At 37.6% G+C, this 24187-nt stretch overlaps 3 protein-coding genes and 1 long non-coding RNA gene across 5 annotated transcripts; 2 read left to right on the forward strand and 2 right to left on the reverse strand.

Moving 5' to 3' along the window:
* Positions 1-141: 141 nt before the first annotated feature.
* Positions 142-17267, forward strand: LOC6578325 (coronin-1C-A). Of its 2 annotated transcripts, none has more exons than XM_002004202.4 (7): positions 142-343; positions 9254-9653; positions 14043-14309; positions 14373-14786; positions 14845-15138; positions 15776-15970; positions 16039-17267. In XM_002004202.4, exons 2-7 carry the CDS (start codon positions 9456-9458, stop codon positions 16291-16293), a joined length of 1623 nt encoding a protein of 540 aa, XP_002004238.1. In that variant the 5' UTR covers positions 142-343; positions 9254-9455; the 3' UTR covers positions 16294-17267. The 2 variants fall into 2 exon arrangements, with proteins under 2 accessions (XP_002004238.1, XP_015018589.1); XM_015163103.3 differs by having other exon boundaries at positions 143-343; positions 15797-15970.
* On the reverse strand, positions 11568-12293 carry LOC26527966. Its single transcript, XR_001449197.3, has 3 exons — positions 12149-12293; positions 11893-12066; positions 11568-11830 (listed from the first exon to the last, which is right to left on the reverse strand). It is a non-coding gene; the product is annotated as an uncharacterized LOC26527966 (long non-coding RNA).
* Positions 12871-13591, reverse strand: LOC26528257. The gene is made up of 3 exons (XM_015163104.3): positions 13439-13591; positions 13183-13356; positions 12871-13118 (listed from the first exon to the last, which is right to left on the reverse strand). The coding sequence occupies exons 1-3, from the start codon at positions 13503-13505 to the stop codon at positions 12895-12897; spliced, it is 465 nt and encodes a 154-aa protein (XP_015018590.1). The 5' UTR covers positions 13506-13591; the 3' UTR covers positions 12871-12894.
* Positions 17268-17645: 378 nt separating the features above from the next.
* On the forward strand, positions 17646-23931 carry LOC6578326 (mitochondrial folate transporter/carrier). The gene is made up of 5 exons (XM_002004203.4): positions 17646-18693; positions 21619-21772; positions 21842-22196; positions 22395-22540; positions 23478-23931. The coding sequence occupies exons 1-5, from the start codon at positions 18546-18548 to the stop codon at positions 23641-23643; spliced, it is 969 nt and encodes a 322-aa protein (XP_002004239.2). The 5' UTR covers positions 17646-18545; the 3' UTR covers positions 23644-23931.
* The last annotated feature ends 256 nt before the right edge of the window (positions 23932-24187 follow it).

A 24187-nucleotide genomic window follows, 5' to 3' on the forward strand; every position in this document is an offset into this window, starting at 1 on the left:
GGTACTATGGTCACTCTATTTTATTTAAATTTCAAATAATGTTAAGTATTAAAAAGTTAGGGTGACCAGTGGCAAATTTGTTATTATGTATTGTAGTATTTGGTATTTTATGACTTGTACAGCTGTTGTATTATTCCACTCTGCTAACTGCGGTCACACTGCCTGGTTGTTCAGTTTTGTTTTCTCTCGTCTCGCTCGTCGGCGTTTTGCTACGTTTCGTCTGCTCGGTGTTACCGCAAATTCTTGAAACAGTTCACAACAACAAAAGTGCGAAATTTCAAATTTCTCCAATACTCAATATACAACAAGTGCACAAGTGCCCTAGCATAAATGCTAAATTAATGTGAGTGTTTAAAATTTGTGTGTGTGGGAATATTTTATTTTGGTGGAATTTCTGTTCTGCGGCAACTTTGGCATTTCAAATACAAATGTCAATGAATCATTGTGGCACTTTGTATAGCTAACCATCAAGTGGCAGCCATTTGATTTAATTTATTAATCATTAATCAAGTAATTTACTAATAAGCTTACATTTAAATAATGTACGCGCGTATTACAAAATCATTCAAAATCACGGCAAATAAAATAAGTGCGACAATTGTGATAGTATGCGTGTGTTTGTCTGCATGTGTGTGTGTGCATGTGTGAGTATGTGTTCATGTGTGAGTTGCCCGCGCGCTTGTGTACGTGTGCGTGTGCTGAGTGGTGAGCGCAATGCATGTGAAGAGTGCAGCTATAAAATGTTGCCACATGCGCTCCCGCTCCCACACAGTGTTATATGAGTCGCAACACTCCAAAAAAGGGAATAAAAATGAGAAGCGTCTTGGACAGCGCCAACAACAAAAAGACCGAACGCCGAAAAATGTTGCAAAATGAAAGAAAAGCAAACAAAACGAAAGCAAGCAAGCAAGCAAAAGATTTCTGCGTTTCTCGCCTCGCACACACAAAGACTCACACTAATACACTTATTTAAATTAATTGTTTTTTATTCTTTCGTCTTTAGCTGTAATTTTCGTGTGTGTTTTGCTGTGGTTGCCGTTGCCCGCTCTTTGCTCTCACATTTTCCGGCTAGCTTGTTTATAATGTTCTGGTTAATAGCTGAGAGAGCGGCTGAGGCACAGAGCGACAGAGAGAGAGAGAGAGAGAGACGAGAGAGTGCCCAATTGTTGCTCTGGAAGCAACAAGTTAGATTGAAAAACAGTTATTTAGGCGGGGGTGTTCGAATCCGTGCAATTAGTTTGGTCAAGGAAATATACCCTGTAAGTTTGGAGAGTGGAAAAAATTAGATATATAATAAGTTTCTGAAAATATATAGAACATATACCAATGTAAAAAGTCTTAGAGCTATATTGGGAATTAGCATCTAATTTTTGTACAATATCAATCAAAGTTAGTCTGTAGGGTAACCGCTAGTCAGGCAATCTCATTTAAAGTACTCTTTAACTGTTTTTAACTGTGGGCGCATGCGATAAGCCGTAATTGAAATATTGTGGCAAGAAACGTGGCTTCAAGTTGGCCAAAGCGTTGAATTACACACATTTCCAGCAGTCACACAGGCAGTCTCTTTCGCTCTTTATATGAGTGCGTTTGTATGTGGGACTGTATGGGTATGTGTATGTGTGTGCGTGTGTGAAACAAGTGTGAAAAACAAACGACCTCCAGCAGCGCACGTCTGCGTCTGCGTCTGCGTTTACGTCTGTGGCGCTCTCTTAGAAAGTGTAAGAGCGCGTGCGAGCACGCCCCCCACGCATAGCTGTTGTCGCTGTAGTTGTTGTTGTGGCTGCTGCCAGGCGTTGTCCAAAAATGGGTTAAGCAACGGCGGCGAAAAAGCAAGAAACGCAGCAAACGCCAATTAGTGACAAAATAAAAATGAGAAACGCATGCAGTGTGTACGTGTAAGTGTGTGCGTGTGCGAAATTTGTATGCAAATTAAATGACAGCTCACTCTGGGGAAAATTAGCAAATTTTAAGTCATAAAAAGTTAGTTACGCAAATACATTCGATTAGCTCAATTGTCTAATCTTGTATATTTCAAATATATGTTTTATCATAATAGAGTGGAGATGCCATGTAGCAAAAACCTTTTATTGAAAGCAGCTGTAGTAAAAATATTTTGTTGTTTGAATAGGTCTTTGTTGTCCACAGTGCAGTGTCCAAATAGCAACAGCAACAACAAATGCCGCCAGTCTGACTAGGCATAAATGCGGCAGAAATAGCAACAAGTAGACGCGAAACGGAGAAGCGTCGTGCAATTAAGAGAGCAACAACAACAAGCAATGCATAGTTAAATTTAGCAGCCGAGTTCCACTTTCACTCGGCGGCGACACCGACACCCACCGATGTGCTCACCCTCCTCTCTCTCCCTTGCTCGTTCGCTCGTGTTTGAGTTGCATGTTATTTGTATTGAGTGCGTGCCGTGATTTTTGCGTTGGCACGAATGAAAATGAATATGCGTATAGATAAGTATAAAACGCATAGCAAACTTGAAGCGAATTTGAATTGAATTGGTTAACTGCAGCAAGCAAAATGTAAGTTAACTATATTCTAATAGATGATGATGCATCATTAGAGTATTCGCCCTGTCACCACAGCACGCGCACATCTCTAGCGCTGACAAACGTTTGTCTCAGGGAAGACACTTGCGCGCTTTTTGTCAAGATTTAAGTTAATCGCACAGGCAACGGGCAACATCGGCAGCAGCAGCAGCAGCGGCAGCGGCAGCAACAGCGACAGCAGTTTGATGAACCTAAGTACAACAAGTCAGTCCAATCACGATGACGATGTATTTGCTGTTGTTGTTGCATGCCATTGGCAATTATAGTAATGCTTAATGACATCATCAGCCGCAGCGCAGCCCAGCGCTGCAACGAACAGCAGCAGCTGCATTCGCAATATGCAAGCGAAAGTTTCCATGCGAGGCTCGATGACTGATAAGCGCTGCACTTGCAGCTGCAGATGCTTATCAGGCAGTCGCAGTCGCGTCTGGCATTAATGATTCATTTGCCACCTACACAAATACATAAAACAAAACAATAATTATACACAGTAAGAAAATGTTAATGTGGCTTTAAATAAAACGGAATTGAATTAAATTCGCCGCACTTACAATGCAATTGCTTACTCACGGTTTGCTCGCATCTCTCTATCTCTCTCTTTTCTGTCATACAGGAAGTTTACAAAAGAAGTAGTCAAATGACACTAGGCGAATTCATGGCTAATATTTATATTTTAGTTCATTTGCTCTCGCTCTCCCTCTCTTCATTTTGCCTGTGAGCTTATACAGGAAGTTTATTTAAGGAAAGGAGTGGTCTAGTGGCAAGGCATGCGCCTCGTAAGCCAGTCTATGCTGATTCGATTCCCGCCAGCTGTTTATATTGTTATGAAGCATTAATTAAAAGCTTTTACATTTTTTTTTTTTTTTTTTTTCAATTTATTTTATTTGTACTGTGTAGCATATGTACATATGTATATATTATTGTCATTGTTATTGTTAGTGCAATTGTTATTTATGTGTTGCTTATGACACATTCACACCGTCCGTTGTCATCTAATTAGATGTTCGGCTTTATAACGGGCTGCATTAGCATTGTGCAGCAGCCAATTGGAGCGGCACTCCTTTGCGCTCTGGCTGGCCCCACTTGCCACTTGCCCGTTGCCAGTTGCCACTTTATCCATTGACCGCTTCGCGTTTGTCATTTCATTTCTTACACTCGCTTGCATAGCACAGTGAAATATTACAACAACGCTTAATTGACGACTGCGACAGCGACTGTGCCGTTCCCTCTCTCGCTCTCTCTCACTCTCTTGATGCTCGCCCTTTTTGCGCTTTGGTTTTTAGAGTCACGCCGCCAAGCGGGGCAGCAAATGTTGTTAGCAATTAGAATTGGCCGCTGAACGTTTCGACAAAGCGTTAAGATTTGCAATCAAGCATTAAGTCAATTTGTGGCCACGTCGCTGTCGACGTCGCAGCCTCAGCAGCAGCAGCAGCAGCAGCGGCGCGTTACAATCATCAACTGATGAACCGATCAGCGGGCTGCATCGTAATGAGAAATGGCCTGTGGAAGCTGTTGTGAACAGTGTTGCCAGATTAGCTATTTAATAGCATTTTTAGCTATTTTTGAACCCTAAATGCTATGAAAATTTTGAAAATGCTATTAGCTATAAATTTAGCTATTTTACAAACGAATATTTTGAATTTGATTTTAGTATTTAAAGCAAAAAAAAAAACATTTTTCGATTAAGTCCCAAATTGTACGTAATGATCTGCGCGATACTACCACCACGACTTTGTCGTACTTATACCATCACTAGTTGTGAATTTATACCATCGCTAATTCTTCTTGCGCAGCAATGGCAAATGCCGCCATGATTATACCGTGCCTTCCAAATATTTAAAAATGATTCCAGTTAATCAAAAATATAATTCTGATGATGATTTGGATGTGGACCAAATTGTAACATTATTAAATAACATTTAAAAATAAAATTTAAAGTAAATGCATAATGCATAAAGGTTTCAGCTTTTTTGTAAGCTATTTTAAAATTTGTTTAGCTATTTTCAGCTATTTTTATACCCTGAACCCATTTTCAATGGGAAATCAGGGTATAATGGTTTTGTTGAAATGTATGTAACAGGCAGAAGGAGGCGTGGCCGACCCCACAAAGTATATATATTCTTGATCAGGGCGACGAGCTGAGTTGATTTGGCCCTGTCCGTCTGTCTGTCCGTCTGTCCGTCTGTCCGTCTGTCCGTATGTATGAACGCGTCGATTTCAGAAGATATAAGAGCTAGAGACTTCAAATTTTTTTTAAAATGTCCGTAATTACAGCGCGCATATCAAGTTTATCATTAAAAATCGATACCTCATCCCGATTTTTTTTTATCGATAAAAACCTTATCGAAAACCAGGTTTAAAATTATATCTTCTACACCTTTATTGCTAGAGTCTCCAAATTTTTAATGTATGCTTATATGCAATTTATACAATTTCGGTTTTTGTTAAAATTTACCCCCCACCTCTAAATTCACCCCCTCACCCTCACTTTTGTAAAAAGCGTATTTCAAATACTAGAGACTTGTGCTTTAACAATTACATGCATATTCATGTTATAATCATAATCTAAAAGTTTCATGAAGATCGTACGTCCACAAAAAAAGTTATTAAGCAATTAAGTTCTCATAGTAAGCGCTCACTCCCGCCCATGCGTGTTTATGCTTGTGTTTGTATATGTATGTAATTGTTTGTGTATGTGTGTGTCTGTGCGTGCGTGCGTGTATGTTTGTGTGTGTGTGTGTGTGCGTGTTTCTTGTGTAAGCTGAAAGACGCGAAAAATTATTGAAATAGCTATTACTCCAAGGGTTCAGGGGATCTCGTAGTCGAGTAGTCTCGACTAGAGCTTTCTTACTTGTTTAGAGACGATTTTGCTATTTTTATGTCTCAAAACCTGGCAACACTGGTTGTGAATGTAAACAGCATACAGTGCGTGACAGCAGTCAGGCTACTCTTACACAGAGGAGTTGCACTTACAACATATTGTTGCATTTATTTACACTCATGTATAGATAAATTGATTTCCAAGTAAACTTTAAACTTTGATTATTTGTAGTTACAAAATATTGTATTATTTGCTTTTCCGGCAGCTTATCTAATCATTGGTTTTTTTTTCTACCGCTAAACATTGGATTTGTTGTGATATCTATATATTAGAAAAAAGATAGGCTGAAGGACAAGTAATTATGTGTAACCTAGTTGAATATTAACTATTTGCAGTTACTGTTGCTATGGCCTCGCAGTAAAATAAAGCTAATGTGTGCATTAACTGATTGCAGCTAGTGTTCGATAGACACTTGCTGCAAAAGAAGCCTCTCTTTAACTTCTTGCAACTCTTTATTTCTTTCCCTACATCTTATTTATGAGAAGTTCTTTTTCTTTGATGCATTAACTATTTGCGGCCACTGTTTGACAGTTGAGCTACTCAGCAATCTGAAGCCTCTCTTTCACTTCTCTCTCTTCAACTACTTCCTCTCTTCTGTTTTGTTCCACCCGCAGCCCGTATTACGATATAACAAGTATTTCTACTGAATATCAACTTCCGTTATACGTATATGCATACACATACATATATTCATATCCATATGTGAATATATGTATATTTTTATCGTTAAAGGAATGCAATGGCAAAAGCTGTCAAAAATGTTGCAAATGAATTAAAAATATTAAGAACGCAAATTACAATGCCTCCCGCCCACTCTCCACCTCTCACGTTCCTTCTCTCTCTCGCTCTGTGTCTCTATATGAAAATTGAATTTTAAGCAAGATGATTGAATTTTCTATTAATAACACTTTTTTTTTTTTTTGACCTTCAGCAGCTGTGAAATTTTATTCAAAAATGTTTCTAGCGAAGGTGTTCTTGAGGCGCAAATATATAAACATAATAAATAACACACACACGAATCGATCTCTATATATGTATATATTTATTTGTAGATGTGTGTATGTTTGGGTAGAGTATATATCTATATCTATGGCCTTTTGAAGAGCTCGATTTTTTCCCTTTTTATTCTCGAGTGTGTTTTAGGCAATTCTATTTGCTGATAAAGTATATCAGCAGAACACGTCGATAATAGTGACTAAAATATATACATATATATATTTATATGTAAGTACGTAAATACACACCCAGTTACACACACATACACACAACACTTTATAAAAATGTTAAAAGAAAATAAATACTTGGAATATTTATATGCATTTACATAATATACTCTTATTCATATACATATATATGTATGTATGTGTACATACATACATATATATTTGTGCATGTTTATGATTTTTAAGCAGGTCAATGACAAATTCTCCATATGACTGTATAAGAACATAAATATATATATACAAACGCTCATATATTTAGAATACTTTCGGCATAAAAGTAAATATATGAATATATGGATTTCGCCGAATGATAAATACCCTTTACTGAGACTAGAGACTTCAAATTTGGAATATTTCTTTTTGGCTATTGCCGCTCTATATAATATTCAGTTTTTGACGGTACAGGGAAGAACTTTAATGGCTTGATATTGTATATATCATGTTTGATTATATATATACTATATTATTTACTAAGTGGTATATGCTATATAGTATATATAACAGTTCAATATGAAATGTTGGGAGCTTAGTAAACAGCATAATTGATGATTAGCTCAAAAACTTTATATACATGATCGATGACTCCTATTGAAAATACATAAATTTATGTTATTAGTCATGTTTAGTATAGTCCACTAGTTCGAAATAGGCATTATTTCTATTAAAATGAGCAGAATTTACTTGAACCAATTTAAAGCTTGATGAAAGAGATTAAGAGTAGCTGCATATATTTCCTATATATCTTTGGCTCACATGGTACACATGCAGTATAGTAGCTAAGGTAGCCTTTATTAGTGTAATCAAAGCGCATATTATAATTTAACGTGCGAGTTGACATTTTCTTTAGCTTCTTTCTGTTTTTTATTGTTTTCTGTTTCTCAAGTTTCGAGTTTTTCACTGATTAAAAACGAAAGCTCTGCCACATTTATGAGAGTTAAAACGGCGAGGGGCGAGTAGAGCGTATACATAGGTTATATCTGGCCCAACCCTAAAGACCCAAAAGAGTTGCGAATCGGCTGTTAGGAGTGAAGTTTTTTCTTTTTTCTTTCATTTTGCTGTATTCTCTTTATGTGGCCATAATTCACGTGTTGTCAGCCGGCGATTCGTTATTTCAGCATTATGATGTCATATTATAAAGCAGCGCCTAGCAGCGCAGCTGCCTACAGCCCGGTTGTTGTAATACCCCATGAGTGCGAGCAATAACAGGGTAGCATTAGAGTGTGTGTGATAAGTAGCAATAGTTCTTCCCTATATATTCTTATTCAGCAGTATTGTCAGCCTATCTCTATCTCTTTCTACTCAATTACGTTTTGCTACTAACCTGATTAAGCGATTAAGATCGATATTAAACTTTCGCATGGCCTTGCCTGCTTTAGCAACATGAGTGAATATAGTTTGGTATGCAAATTATTCGCTTGTTGCCAATATTTCTCTATAATATGGAAATCAAAGTCTTTTGATTACTTTTTATAGCCTGAACTGATTGATATTTGAATTAGAGCTATAAAGATTTGATCAAAATGTGTGTTAACTGACTGAAGAAGATGGTATATACGTATGTACATATATATGAGTTATTTCTGGCAAATAATCAATAGCTCTTTTTCTATTGAAATCAGTTCGAAGCATATTTGCTATACTCTTCATAGGGTAACTGCTAGTCGATCATTTGTTACTTACTCTCGCTTGTTTTATTCACTTTAGTTGCTAATTAACTTTTGATAATTGAACACGTTTCGCTGTTTCGTGGCAGGTCAGGTAGAAAGTGACGTGGGGAAAGTATTCTAAATGAGTTTTTATATTTCCCATACATATATACTTTGTTTTCTTTTAATCATATTTTGTTATCTCTGTCTCTCTCTCTCTTTTCCCTCTGTTTATGCAACATTTGCCAAACAAAATAAATGACAACAAAGCTGAAAATGATATTTGTTTTCGTCGGGTTAAGTCACAGTTAAACGGAGCTGCTTATTGATTGCCGCGTGCTCCACGTAATATGCAAATTTATTGAACAAATCGAGGTTTTGACACGGCTCGCAGCTAAGCGAAAACTTGATAACAGAGGCGCCGGTTGGGGCAGGGTTTTGCGATGTATGATGAGAGATTTGTCTATATTTAATAATAGCTGATTGTGTAATCAAATACGCTTAACATGATAGTGCTTACAGATCATTTACATGGTTTACTTATGTTAACATGCTGTCAACTGTTAAATAGTAACAGAATGTGTTATTGTAACTCTTGAATAAACAAATATTAACAGAGATTTAAAAGGGTTTATCTGGAAGTCTTATCTTATCTTATAAATATAAAAATATTAAAAATTGATTTAGGTTCTGAGTTAAACTTTATTGCCTGAAACTTACAGAGCTTGTGCATAAAGTTCTTATGTCAATAAGATTCCTTATGGCTTTCATTTCAAAAAATTTTGAGTGCTTGGAACCTAGTGTCAAAACGATTCGATGATGTTTCATAATAAAGGGAATAGGCCTCCGTACCCCTGCCTAAAACAGACGACGCAACAGACAACTCTTAAAAACGCTGATGAAAAAACACAACTAACAAGCTCTATCTATTCATCTTATTTTTCACAGGTAAAAGAAAGCAAAACAAAACCAAGAAATACAACAACAAAATTAACAACAAATCCGATTCAAGCCTCAAGTGAACTGCCCAAAGAAATACAAAAACCCAGAGAGTGAAGCAGAGTTACTCACATAACGGTAATTCCAAGGGACGCAACGAAGCAGAGGGGGGCATATAAAGAAGAAGAAGAAGTAGAAGCAACAGAAGAAGATGTCATTTCGTGTTGTGCGCAGCTCAAAATTTCGTCACGTCTATGGACAGTCATTAAAACGGGAACAATGCTACGATAATATACGCGTATCCAAATCCAGTTGGGACTCCACATTCTGTGCGGTAAATCCAAAGTTTTTGGCCATCATTGTGGAGTCAGCAGGTGGCGGAGCCTTCATCGTATTGCCACACAATAAAGTGAGTATATCTGATAGCTGCGACCACTAAGATACCCTAGAAAAACTGAATACCCATGAGAGTAGCTAATAAAAGCAAAGGATTAGACTAGATGGAAATCAGAAAATTAAACAGTTGATTTAACTTCTGAACTTCTTCTTAGCTACCTTTGCTTATATTTATGTATGTAGAATCATAGTACATAAGCCACAACTTTCCTGACTGCCCTCGTACATATGGAAAGTCCATATGTGAGTCTCTGTAGTAAACTTGTTGAAGTTAATCTTTAAGATAGATTTGCATTTGGCCTCAGTTTGATAGCTCCTACACCCTTCTTCTCAAACTCTTTGAGCTTATCTATGGTATTACTTAGTCATATGCCCTTGCTGAAATGCCTGTTAAAATTCAGCAACGTTAACTTTTCTGACTACCCTCGCATATACATAGGCCATTTGTAGATTTAGAAAGAGTGTGTCATTATAAAGCTATTTATATAGGCACAATGGAACCTCTATTTATAGGGTATTTGGGGGTTGCCATTTGTGGTCTTGTTGCCATGCTAGGAAGTGACGTCGGTGAGAGGCTATTTTCTGTATATGTATATACCCTGTAGATGTGAGTTAACGGAAAGCTTATAGAGGTTCGTGCATTACTATAATTCGAGCTAGAACATGGATTGAAGAAATTGAGGCAGAAGCAAGTCGTTCTTTTGCTACACTCGTTCATTTAGTCTTGAATCATGTTTGTTGCTCAGTTATTCAGCTTTTTAATCAGGCATCGACAGCTGTTTAGCGCATGAACCAGCTGCGCAAATCAAGTACAACTTATGGTTCATTAGTAGTAAAAAACAAAATTAATCGCTGCATAATCTCTGCTGTAGTGAGAGGAATGTACAATGAGTTGACTAGTGCATTTTCAAAAAAAAAAAAAAAAAAAAAAAAAATGCCGATAAGCAGCAAACATATATCAGATAGGCCGGCTCTTGATCTATTCTTCATCCTTTCATTCTGCCTACTGTAGGATATCTTCTAGTCAATCAGTCCTCAACTTTGCCAATTGTCTTTGGCCTTTTGTCGTCTCGTCATGTCTCATGCTTTATAAATAAAGCTAGATCCTAGCATTATGAATTCTAGGCAAGCAAACCTCAACCCAACTCTTAAGAGAACTCTCACTCGCTCGCTCTCTCTGTCTCCCGCTCTCGCTCTCGCTCTCAATTTCTCAGCAGTTTTCTTGGCTGGCTGCCAACATGACACATCAAATTGTCTAAATTTATAAAAATAAATTAAAAATTGCAAAAATATATATATACAGATATTGAATATATAGCATATAGTCTCAGCCCCTATTTAGCTATATATATAAATGTATGTATATATATCGTGAGTGAGAAGTTATTGAAAAACTGCAAAATCGAAAAGTGTAAAAAAAAGCTGAGCATCTGCTCAGCTGTCTTCGCCTTCGCCGTTTGTGTGGGCGTTTGCCTTAGCAACGCGTCTGATTTTTGGCCTGGTCAATTCTAATTGGGCCCAAATTTGTATGCAAAACGCGCTCCGTACGAAAGTTTGTTATTTTTTTCTTCATGCAGCAGCAGCTGCTGCGGTAGCCGCCGCTTTCACACGCTCTAAATTTGAATATTTTATGGATTTGGCTGACCTTAAATTCAATTTTTGGAGCGTGCATTAAATGGACACGATTAGGTGGATGGATGGAAGAGTAGGACTTGCAATTGGAGGCAGAGGTGGAGACATATAGAGAGAAAGATCGAAATTTTGAGAATTCTTTAAAAGTCATATATTTTATTTTAATCAAGTTTATTAAAAAAAAAACAATAACCATTTTAGTTTTAATGTTATCGATTATTAAAAACCTTATCGAATATCAGTTATAAAGCTACATCTCCTACATCTCCTAGATTCATTTTCCTTTGCGAACAGAACATATACATATTTTATTACATTTATATAATGTCATATTTCAGATGGTCATAATGAAAAATGCCAGCAAACATGATAATATAAGTACGAAATTCACAATAACACGCTTTCCTACATCTAGAGCATCCATTAGATTAACTCTGCAGCCGCATATGTATCCGCATGCAGCGCACAGTTTTATTGGATTCGCATATTTATATTTTGGACGAATTACGTGACATTTTCTATCAGCACTACCAGAACATAACACATCCGTTAGTTTACCTAAAATACCGCGATTTCCAGAATCAGGTGTTATACGAAATGTGAAATAGATGCGAAATTACCTTTTATTTTCATACCGGGATTCAAGCACGCATCGATTCTAGGGTCCGTATATTCTCCAGGTTCCTTCCAATCTATTTTTAGCGAGTCATACTTGTTGCTCCACATAAAAGTATCGTTTACTCTACAATTTTCTAAGATCCCACATTTCACACATGTATGTTGGCCATTTACATCTGTAAAGTTTAGTTTCGAGTCATTTGGCCCAGATGTAATAATAAATTTACTGTGCTTTACTCTTTCTAAATGGATGCTTACATGAAGTTAAATAAAGAATCGAAAAGCCAAAATAAATAATCACAATTTTCAATTTTTCCATTTTCGAATTTGACTATAAAACATAAGAGACCTATGAATGAAAAAGTTCTACGAATCGCATTCGATAATTTTCTATGTATTTGGAAACAGATTGCTTTGGTTTTTATACCCTAAACCCATTGAAAATGGGAATTCAGGGTGTAATGGTTTTGTTAAAAGTATGTGACAGGCAGAAGGAGGCGTGGCAAATCCAAAAAAGGATATATATTCTTGATCAGGGCGACGAGCTGAGTCGATTTAGCCCTGTCCATCTGTCTGTCCGTCCGTCCGTTTGTATGAGCGCGTCGATCTCAGAAGATATAAGAGCTAGAGACCTGAAACTTTTTTTCCTTGGTGCGTGTAGATCAAGTTGTTCTCTAAATATCGAAAACTATTCCCGATATTTTATTATCGATTAAAACCCTTATCGAAAGCTAGTTATTTCATTATATCTCCTACATCTTTAGAGCTACAGTCTCCAAACTTTAAATATAGACCTATATATTTTATATAATTTCGATTTTTGTTGTAGTTTCGCCCCAACCCCTATATCCACCCTCTCACCCTCACCTTTGTAAAAGACGTATTTCAAATACTAGAGAGTTGTGCTTCGGCATATACACGCATGTCAATGTTATGATCACGACCTACAAGTTTCATGAGGATCGTATATCCACAAGAAGTAACTTTATCACATATATTTTATTTCAGATGGTCAAAATGAAAAACGCTAGTAAACATGATAATATAAGTATGAAATTAACAACAACACCTTTCCCTACACCTAGTGATTCCAGTAGATTTCCTGTACAACCACATATGAACCCGCATTCGGCGCATAGTTGGCTTGTAGGTGCCTTTTTATTTTCTGGGCGAATTGCGTGACACTTGTTATCATGACTAGTAGAGCATACCAGATCCGTTAGTTGACCTAAAATACCGTATTTTTCAGAATCAGACAAATTATACCAGCTGTGAAATAGATGGAACATTACCTTTTATTGTGTAATTGGGTATCATGCAATTATCGATTTTTGGGTCTGACTCATCTTGAGGTCCCCTTAATACTATTTTATTATCATCATCCTCGTGATTAGACACAAAAGTTTCGTTTACTGTACACGATTCTAAGTTCTCACAGGTCAGACATATATTTTGGCCATTTACACCTGTAAGATTTAGTTTCGAGTCATTTTCCACAGATCTAAACATAAATTTATTGTGCTTGATGACTTCTATATGGATGCTTACATGAAGTTAAATAAGGAATCGAAAACGAAAAGCCCAAATAAATAATCAAAATTTTAAATTTTTCCATTTTCGAATTTAACTATAAAACGTAAGAAAGAAAAAAAAAACTGCTTTGTATTTGGAAACAGCTTGCTAGGTTTATTAATATTTAATATGAAATCCCCGTTAGATACACCCATTCACCTAAGTTCTTTATAGGTACGTACATATATAGATCGAGCAGACTAAGTTTGTAAAAATTGTAGTTTTGGTGTTATCGATTCTCAATCTACAAAGAACTATTAATTAAACAACTAAGTTTCCATTATAGACCCAGAGTAAGCAGAAAATAATTATTAGTTCTTCGAAGGGTTAATGGGATTTCGTACTCAGACGAGCAGTCACGAAGAAGAATGAATTCAAGTCTATATATATATATATATATATATATATATATATACACAATTTGATACTATACAATTTCTAATATAAAATCCATTTTAGTCTCAATTGAAGAATTTGTGCATTGAATTGCTTGAAACTACTTTCATCAAAGTCTTAAATTAATCAGATTTGACTTGACTATATCTTAATATTTTATATCCCTCTTTCATGTTTCGTTTAGGTCGGGCGCATTGCAGCGGATCATCCGCTGGTGGGCGGTCACAAGGGTCCAGTGCTGGACATCGCTTGGTGTCCGCATAACGACAATGTGATTGCCTCTGGCTCGGAGGATTGTGTGGTGAAGGTGTGGCAGATACCAGATGGCGGACTATCGCGCACACTCACCGAACCCGTTGTGGATCTGGTGTTCCATCAGCGACGCGTCGGTCTAGTCCTGTGGCATCCGTCAGCGCTCAATGTGCTGCTCACAGCGGGCTCCGATAACCAGGTAGAGTTCGAGTCGGAGGTATCCAAGATCTGGATTAACATATTTACGTCTTGTCTCAATTAGGTCGTCATCTGGAACGTGGGCACTGGCGAGATTCTGGTGCACATTGACTCCCATCCGGACATCGTTTATAGCGCCTGCTTCAACTGGGACGGCTCCAAGCTGGTCACCACCTGCAAGGATAAAAAGATTCGCATCTATGATCCACGAAGCGGCGAATTGGAAAGCGAAGCGATGTGCCACGAGGGCTCGAAGGCGACTCGCGCGATCTTCTTGCGTCACGGCTTGATCTTCACGACCGGCTTCAATCGCAGCTCGGAGCGACAGTACTCGCTACGTGCCCCGGATGCGTTGAACGAACCAATTGTCATGGTCGAACTGGATACATCGAACGGTGTGATGTTCCCTCTGTACGATGCGGACACAAATTTGATCTATCTGTGCGGCAAAGGAGACTCTGTGATACGTTATTTCGAGGCAAGGCTTTGATCTTCAGCTTCATTTGATCTCTGTTTAATTTGGGCGTTTGCTTTAGGTCACGCCGGAGCCGCCGTTTGTGCACTATATAAACACATTTCAAACGCCCGATCCGCAGCGTGGCATTGGACTGATGCCGAAGCGTGGCTGTGATGTAACCACCTGTGAAATAGCCAAATTCTACAGGCTGAACAACAATGGTCTCTGCCAGGTGATATCGATGACAGTGCCACGCAAATCAGATCTCTTCCAGGAGGATCTCTATCCGGACACATTAGCGGAAGATGCGGCCATCACGGCCGAGGAATGGATTGCGGGCAAAGACGCAGATCCGCTAACCTTCTCGCTAAAAGTAAGTGGCGTCAACGGCATAGATTATCGCTCCTGGCTATTAGGATAACAGCGTTGCCCTTGCAAGCTATGGCAGCTGCTGTTCATAGAAGAGAGAGCGTAAAGAGATCTATTGTAGATATGTTACAGAATTTTCATATATTGTAGTATATAAGAAATGTCCTTATGTTTGCGCTTGGCTAATATTTCGTGTTTTGCTTGCTGCTCGTTTCGTCTCGTCTGCTGGCGCCATCATCATCAGTGATCATCAGTGCTGGCAATTTAGCTGTTTGCCCTGAACAGATCTAGCCTTTTATTTTTGGCTATTTTTACCCGTTTCTTGTTGCGGCCGATCTGTTGTGCTCTTGAGACAGCACTGTCCAATACACAAACACAAACACACACACATACGAAGAGAGCAAATAGTTAAAGAGAGCTTAAAGCATTATAACAGTATAACAGTATAAGCCAAACAGTAATGAATGTTAATGCAGCCTGTCTGCTCGCTTACACACACATGCTCACGCATACCTCGCCTCACTCACACAGACACACGCTTACGCTCCTAACACGCACGCTGCGTGGCGCTTGTTGTTGTGTTCTTTGTTCTTTGTTGTAAGCCCATCAATCTGAACAGCTAACCTAATAAACCTAATCAGGATCGCGTCTCCATTGTACAGGGTGGCTATGTCTCCTCCGGCAACACGACACTCTCTGTGAGCAAGAAGGCCAACATATTGAACAAGGCGTCCGCATCGAGAGGCGGCGGAGGCGGTCCGCTCTCTGGAGGCAATCATTCATCCGCGAATAACAATGATTCGAATGATGCCAATCAAAGTGCAGCGATATTCTCGGTAAGTAATGCAGAGATATACCTGTATATACATATATAGCTGATGCTAATTAAATTTACTTACTGCAGGAAAAGGATCATCGCAATATTTTAGATGAGATTCGCAAGCTGAAAGCGATTATTGTGAAGCAAGAGAATCGCATTAGAGCCTTGGAGGCGAAGGTCAATGCAGCTGCTGGCGATGAGACGGATGCACGGAATAGCAATAAAAATGGCAGCGGAGCAGCGGCGGCAGCGGAAAGCAGCAGCAGCAGCCAACCAGCGGCCAGCGAAAGTGCCAATGACCACAGCACAGCAAAGGATAATGCGCATGAAGATGACTAAAAAGAAGAGAGAGAGAGAGAGAGAGAGAGCAAAAGCAGTTGGCACAAAGAGCGGAAGTAAAAGAGGGGAACGTATCAGACAGAAAGCAGAGCCAAGCCGAGCAGAGAAAGCGAGAGAGGAAGCACACAGAGTCGTGTTGGAATGGAATGGAATGATGATGATTATTATTTGTACACGCTCAAGAGGAGAAGAAGAAAGAGAGCGCGAAAGTTGTCTTTCGTCTATGATTATGATTTTCAATTATTTATTTTATATAATTTTAATGTTAGGTCTTTGTACGAGCTAAATGGAAGAAGCAAAGGAATACATACAGAAAACACACAGAAAATCCTGCCAAAAAATTAAAAAGAAAACAATATATTGTTAACCTGACTAGCTGCAAAAGATCGTAACGAAGCATTAAGTCGAGCTGTGTTTTTCGTATGTGAAATTGTTGTAAATTTAACAAAACAAACAAAACAAAAAAAAAGAAAAAACAAAACAGAAAAGAAAAGAATCAAAGTATAGACTAAATTGCAATCATTTAAAAAGTAATGCTATGTCCTACCAATTTACACACAAATTACGAACTTTTCTATACATATACACATAAATATTTATATATATATATATATATATATATATATATATATATACATACATATATACATACATAACTGATTACCCCCTATTGAGGCAATATATATATATATATATCCATGACAATAGCTTTTATAACAATTAGGCATCCGCGAAAATTTGTCCGCCGCTTTCATTAAACATTAAACACAAAAACTTTTCTTGTTCTAACTAATAATAAGTTGTATTTTGTAATAATAAAAGAAGGAAAACCAACGAAACTATTTTCAAAATATTGAAGATTGTGCAACAATCAAAGAAAACAACAAATAATAATGTTAAAGTGCTGACTATAAACAAATCGCTGTATAAATAATTTAAAGTTTGATACGAAATAAATAAAAACAAAGATGAGATTTTGAAATTTTTGAATTAATGGCAGTTCAGCACTCTGGTTAGTGGCAATACGGTCAGACTGTATAGGGCTGCTGAAACGATATATTGTACTAAAATATCGATAATATAGACGGACATATCACAATTATGAACCGAAAAGCAACCGTTGCCAGCAGAGAAAAGTGTGATTGATAAAATAAAAGTCAAAATTATTAAAATTCCCATTATAAAATTGTTGTCTCAATATGTTGACTTATCTAAATGAGTTAAAATACGAGGAACTGTCTAATTGTTTTCAAATTATATCGTGCATATTCGAAAAACATTTATTCAAATTATTTTAAATTTCATCAAATCAAATAAGTAAGCTTTATTACCTAATACTCCTTGATTCGCCCTCGTAAATGCCATTCAGCTTAAAGGCCCACATTTACTCAACTGCTAAAGTTCATAAAGTTCATTTATCGATACATCGATATATTTCGTTAAACACTACAAAAGCCCAACATCGGCTGTTGAACGGTTCATTCGTGTTTTCTTCGTCGTTCGGTTAAACACGTAGCAGAGAGTTGCGCCGTGAGAGTCAAAGCCACAGATAAAAAAATTTTGTGCACGCGCATTCATATAGTAGAAAAAAGAATAATCTGTCATTATTTAATCGCCTTCACGTGTATTTTGCAATAGTGAAATAATATACTAAGCAGTCTAATTGTGGCAAGCAAGAGAAATGCAAACGGCGTTACATAAGCAAATGTTCAGCATTTGCAAATGAATATTTACTAAGCATCAAATGAAAACGAAGCAGACGAAAAGGCGTCCGTCAAACTTCCCAGTTTTCGGCTGAATATTTCATCAGTTATATAGACAATTTATGTGCTAAGAGCTGCAGAGTAACTGTATTGAAAAGCGAAAATACTTGAACTGAACAACCCAAAGAGAGAGGGAAAATATGTGCTCGGCAACAAAACAAAGGCAGAAATGTTTAAGTATACGAAGCAACAGCAACAACAACATTAGCAGCAGCAGCAGCGACAGCACCAGCACCAGCAGCAGACAAAATATATCGGCGCTTAGCAACAAGACGAATTCACTGCGAATTGCGGCCATGTGTAACGAGTTTCTCTGATTCGCTGTAGATCAAAGACGCAGCTATAAGCCAAAGATTGTAAATACAATACGTATACACATACACATACATATATAGATACATACATATATATATAAAGAGTAAAAGAGCAAGCTAATTGCTTATAATATCAAAAATAACAGTACAACAAAGTCAAATCGCGCAATCGAAAATGAACGCAAATACAGCGCCCAGCAGCCCTGGCAAATTCAATGTGTTTGCCCACGTCAAATACGAACATCTGGTTGCCGGCGTCTCGGGCGGCGTTGCATCCACGCTCATCCTTCACCCACTGGATCTCATTAAAATACGCTTTGCTGGTGAGTACAACGAATCGATCATTCCGTCTACGCGAGATACGAGCGTCTAGCACGTGACCGTAAACTGTAACTGTAGATTTGCGTCTTCCTCTTTCAATGCTTTGGATTCATTCAGTGTTGCGCAGTTTGTTTGTTGTGTCTGTCGTTCAAGCTGTCTAGCTGCAAAGACAGATTTTCTCTAGCGCATGCCAGAGTGTTTTCTGGCAGATTTATATATGAGTGTAAAAGTTTCCATAGTAATGTGAATTTAACTTTTATTTGTATACAGAATTTGTCTAATAAACCTGCATTATTTCTGTTAGCTATTTGTCGTAATGCTATTATTATGTAGCCTATTTTATTTACGCCTAATTTAGCCTTTTTCCTAGTTAACTAGTTCAGCACTGCATGCGATTGCATTGCTTGTTCTCTCTCTCTTTCTTTCCGGCTTATCAACTGTTTGTAGTTGCAGTTGAAAATTTCCACGAGCTCCTCGAGCAAGCGTTAAATTAGTCTGGAAATGTTGTAATAGAAGCAAATAAACAAGCGGCTGCACGTGGAGCTTAGAAAAACCTATTAATATGTAAATATATAAATAAACACTTGCCTGTTGATTGCGTTCCCATTCGACAGCAATTTATTGACGTCTTGACATTTGCGAAAACAAATCCTCAGTTTTCTCTTTTTTTTTTTCGCTGACCGATTATGCTACATTTAGTTGAGTTATCAGCGGGAATGTTAGGCGCAATCTACGCACGTACTAGAACAAGCTAGAAGCACACGCCCCCTTGCAAAATTGTTGTTGGCATTTATTGGCCTCAATAATAGATACAGTGAGGACTACCTTGACCGAAAAGTGTATTAGTAATTAAGAAAGTTTCGTATGGTGAACTTCTACTGTACTTTGAACGGCATGAGTCAGCATTCAGCTATTATGTTAGTACACGTAATAAAAGCTCTTTTCATAGTTGTCCTCGTATAGAGTACATTGTTATTTCCGTATTTTGCTTGATTTTGTTCAATAATGAGACATAACAATAACAACGGCAACAGGTTTGTGTTGTTGTCATTGTATTTTTATTGTTTTCACATTTATTAACTTTGTTTTGCCAGTCGCTAAACTTTTCACTTAACCTGTTTAATATTACCAATCAGATTGGTAAATACATTTTTGCAAGTGTTATTTAAATACGTTAACAGTAGCAACAAATTAAGTTGTTTATGCGAAAAACGTTCAAGCGCGCAACAAAATAGCTGAAAAGTAAACGAAGAATCAGATCGTATGACTCCATCTTATGAAAACATATGCTGAGGCCATCTATGGAGAAGAATTTGCAACACTCACGCTCGCTCATCAGTGGAATCAATATAAGTTTGTACATGAACACATACATACATGCGATTGTATGACGCACCTAGCGGGGGAAAAACGAAGCCAAACGTCAGCGAATGGCGTAAACTTGTTTATCTTCATTATACCGTTTGCTGAAGCAACAGCTGATGGGTATACAATGGTGCCATAAAGCCATAGCGAATGCTAGATAGGATGAGAGGTTGGCAACTACGATAGATGACATTTCTAAAAATAAACAGTAATATATTATTTATCTATGTAGATATGTTAATTTCGCACGCTAAAATATCTAGCACAGCATATGCTGCTGCTTACAGGGTAGCACATAGTCGACGTTTGCACTTCTGTTTCTTGCGTATTCGCTTGTTTATAGCTGCCGTTCAGCGTCATCACGTGACCAACATGTTGACTGTACGATTTGTTAACGGCATACATCTACATTAATATATGAGTGTGTGTGTGTGTATAAGCAGAAGCAGAAGCAACTGGTTAAGTAAACTCTAAATGTTGTTACCAAGTGCGCAGTTTTGTCAGCGCTGCAAAACAAGCGAAATTCGTGTGCTCGATCAGAGTTCAAGCATCAGCTGTTTTATATTTGTTTTATCAGTTTATGCACGCATATTAATTTTTTATTTCCCTTTCCTGTGACTTTCGAATCAGGACATTTCGTGTGTACGCGTCTGCCTCTGTTCGTTCTTTTGCTTCCACGCCAAAGTCAACCGCAAGTCAAACTAGCGAAAACAGCGCCATCTATTATTAGAATCTGTCGACAAGAGACGAGCCCCCAAAACGTCGCTGTTGTCAGGGCAGATCGAGGCGTCAGCGGTTCTTATTAGCAGCTTGTTATTAACTTTTGTTTTCTTTTTCTGTGTCCTATACGCACACAAATATATACATTTAAATATATATATTTAAATAATTATAGACTCATCGAAAGTCATGCTATAGCAACAGCCAGCCTATATAGCAACCACATTCGCCATTTTTCCAATTGGACTCGTTATCACATCCGTTGCAAACAATTAGCGCTATCTCTGTTGGCCGCGAAAACAACAAGTTGTTGTTAGGTTGTTATTGACTGCTATTGTTGTTGTTGCAGCCGGCCATTAGGCAGTGCCCAAAAATCAACAACAAGAACAATAATAGCTTCAGTTGATTGTACAGTCGGCTAAAAAGCATTGCCAAAAGCTGTGAAGAAATTTCTGCCTAGTTGATTGACTGATTGAGCATTGCTCTATGAATCACTCAATCTCAACATTTCTTGGGTAGTTGATTGACCGATTGAAAGTATATATACACTTTACTATTCATAGTTATTAGTAAAGCAAAACTTGTTGCAGATTGCTGAAGAATACACGGCTGAAACTTTTATTCTTTGCTAATCAAACCTAATCAAAAACTGCAAAGTTTTGCAACTCATTTTCAATTTGATAAAAAAGAAGTACCTAAACTTGATCACTCTATTAGTCACTTGTGTCACGCGTCTAGGAGCAGTCTAGTGCTTGAAGGTTAATGTCTAGACTTTTAAGTAAACAGCTCATAAACATATTAATTTTATCATTTACGATTTTCGCTTGTGTTTTCAATTACAGTCAATGACGGACGCACAGCGGCAGTGCCTCAATATCGTGGATTGGGCAGCGCATTTACCACCATCTTTCGCCAGGAGGGCTTCCGTGGACTCTACAAGGGCGTTACACCCAATGTCTGGGGCTCCGGCTCCTCGTGGGGTCTGTACTTTATGTTGTAAGTAACTACAAAGCTGTAGTAGATTAGCCTTTGATTAACAATTCTCTTCTACCCTCTACCCTATAGCTACAACACCATCAAGACGTTTATTCAGGGTGGCAATACGACGATGTCGCTAGGCCCCACAATGCACATGTTGGCAGCCGCCGAGTCGGGCGCCCTCACTTTGTTGCTTACAAATCCCATTTGGGTGGTGAAGACGCGTCTCTGTCTGCAATACGATGCAGCGGGCAGCGCTGAATACCGAGGCATGGTTCACGCTCTCGCAGAGATCTACAGGACGGAGGGAATACGCGGGTTGTACCGGGGCTTTGTGCCCGGCATGCTCGGCGTCTCGCATGGTGCCATTCAGTTCATGACCTACGAGGAGATGAAGAACGCATATAATGAATATCGCAAGCTGCCCATCGACACGAAATTGGTGTGTAACATCACATGATCCAGCTGTTGCCAACTAGATATATAGCTACAGATGTCGTATATAGCGCGTGCGATCGCATATGTATATATATGTATATAGTATAGCTATATATGCCTATTTGGCAGCTGTTCAATTTATTTTTATTTTCAACTAAATTCAACATTCCTCTCTCTCTCTCTCGCCGTCTCCCTCTATTAGGCAACGAGTGAATATTTGGCATTTGCGGCGATGTCGAAGCTGATTGCAGCAGCAGCCACATATCCATATCAGGTGGTTCGTGCCCGTCTACAGGATCATCACCATCGTTATAACGGCACCTGGGACTGCATCAAACAGACTTGGAGGTACGAACGTATGCGCGGTTTCTATAAGGGACTCGTGCCGTACTTGGTCCACGTAACGCCCAACATTTGCATGGTTATGCTGATATGGGAGAAGCTGACCAGCTAGGCGTATTAGAGTATTCAACTAGTTCAACTAGATTATAGTTATGTATAAGATATACCCATATATATCTATAAATATATATGAATATACACACGAATCTACGCGGAAGTTTAGCTGCATGACAAAGCGCATCATAATTTTGTATTATTGTTTCATGATTTTGTTTTACATTTGTAACTAATTATAGTTAGTATACATAATTTGAGATTAAGTTAATTCCATAGTTAGAATTAATACTATATGATTTTTGTCATATACTATATAATTCGATAAGTAAACTTGTGCTAAATGAAAAGAAAATATGTGAAATGTAATTTCAAAGAATTTGCACAAATTTTTAGTTTATAGTTTAGTTAAATTATTTATTTACATAAATTGTTCTAGTTAGGCGTAATTAATTTTCGTTTTGGCAAAAAGATTCTTCATAATTTTACACGTTTTTTATCGAAAAAAGAAAAAACTAAATAAATTTAGTCTTACATTTAAAATGTGAACCGAACAAAAGAAAAACAAAAGAAACTTTCATGAAAAGAATATTAGCAACAGATATATAGAAATCGCAATATCTTAAAACATTAAAATGCTAAGAAACTACATAAAAGAAAATATGTTGCCACAAGCTCTCAACACGAGTTGTTTTTTTATTTCGCCTTCAGCCTCAGTAAGTAAGTAGTATATGAATATATATCTTTACATATGTGTATGTCTATATGAAGTTCTTTTTGATTGTGCAGAATCTCTTTGCTAAACTGAAATGAATTGCATTGCATTGTAAGTAGTTAAGATGCGTGAAGACAAGATACTTATATTCTTATTGCTTGATTCTCATTGCAGGTTCGAGGGTGTGGTGGGCTTCTACAAGGGCTTGAAGGCGAGTCTGATAAGGGTTGTGCCCGCCTGCATGATCACGTTCTTGGTTTATGAGAACGTCTCGCATTTCATGCTGGCCCGAAGCAAGCGTCTCAAGGAGATTGACAATATCAAGAAAGAACCCGCTTAAGCTGTGCCTTTTTTGTACATTTGTTTTAATTTAGTACGAAATTTTTCGATACGTTGAGCAATGGTCACAATAAGTTGTTAATATGTTAATATTATTTATAGATTGATATACCTTAATTGTTATGAAGTAGAGTCTGTATGCAAACGATATTCCTACGCAAAAGCATTATAAATAGGAAATCGAAGAAGCTTTATATATATTTTCTAAGTCAAAGTACCAGTGGAGAGCCTCGCTTTAAAATATAGCTGTGTATTAATTTTAAGAAATATAATTTGTAATAACACCACATTTCTATGTTTTTTATGTACAATATGTCTGATTTACTTTAAATGTGATTATTAAGGGATGTCGACAAACGTTCAATTCGAATTTCAAATTGGCGCGCTGTAGCTGAACGAAGCTAACATTAACCGTTTGGGCCATTCGTTCAATTACTGTCTCTTGTATTTTAGAGAAAACTAATATCTTTTCCAATAGTCAATTAATAAACATATATTAATAATATCGCAACCTATTTAGTTTTTTTAAATAACATTTTCATGTT

The sequence above is a fragment of the Drosophila mojavensis genome, unplaced genomic scaffold (genome assembly GCF_018153725.1).
Source record: "Drosophila mojavensis isolate 15081-1352.22 unplaced genomic scaffold, ASM1815372v1 contig_80, whole genome shotgun sequence".
Taxonomy (NCBI): domain Eukaryota; kingdom Metazoa; phylum Arthropoda; class Insecta; order Diptera; family Drosophilidae; genus Drosophila; species Drosophila mojavensis.

Excerpts from the sequence above, each read along its gene's own strand:
- LOC6578325 (XM_002004202.4), top strand. The coding sequence starts at position 9,456 with ATGTCATTTCGTGTTGTGCGCAGCTCAAAATTTCGTCACGTCTATGGA. Across the intron at positions 14,787-14,844 it reads CTGTGATACGTTATTTCGAG|GTCACGCCGGAGCCGCCGTT; the intron begins GCAAGGCTTTGA and ends CGTTTGCTTTAG. Across the intron at positions 15,139-15,775 it reads CGCTAACCTTCTCGCTAAAA|GATCGCGTCTCCATTGTACA; the intron begins GTAAGTGGCGTC and ends AAACCTAATCAG.
- LOC26528257 (XM_015163104.3), bottom strand. The coding sequence starts at position 13,505 with ATGGAAAAATTTAAAATTTTGATTATTTATTTGGGCTTTTCGTTTTCG. Across the intron at positions 13,357-13,438 it reads GATTCCTTATTTAACTTCAT|GTGTAAATGGCCAAAATATA; the intron begins GTAAGCATCCAT and ends TAAATCTTACAG. Across the intron at positions 13,119-13,182 it reads ACCCAATTACACAATAAAAG|GTCAACTAACGGATCTGGTA; the intron begins GTAATGTTCCAT and ends ACGGTATTTTAG.
- LOC6578326 (XM_002004203.4), top strand. The coding sequence starts at position 18,546 with ATGAACGCAAATACAGCGCCCAGCAGCCCTGGCAAATTCAATGTGTTT. Across the intron at positions 18,694-21,618 it reads CATTAAAATACGCTTTGCTG|TCAATGACGGACGCACAGCG; the intron begins GTGAGTACAACG and ends TTTCAATTACAG. Across the intron at positions 22,197-22,394 it reads TGCCCATCGACACGAAATTG|GCAACGAGTGAATATTTGGC; the intron begins GTGTGTAACATC and ends TCCCTCTATTAG.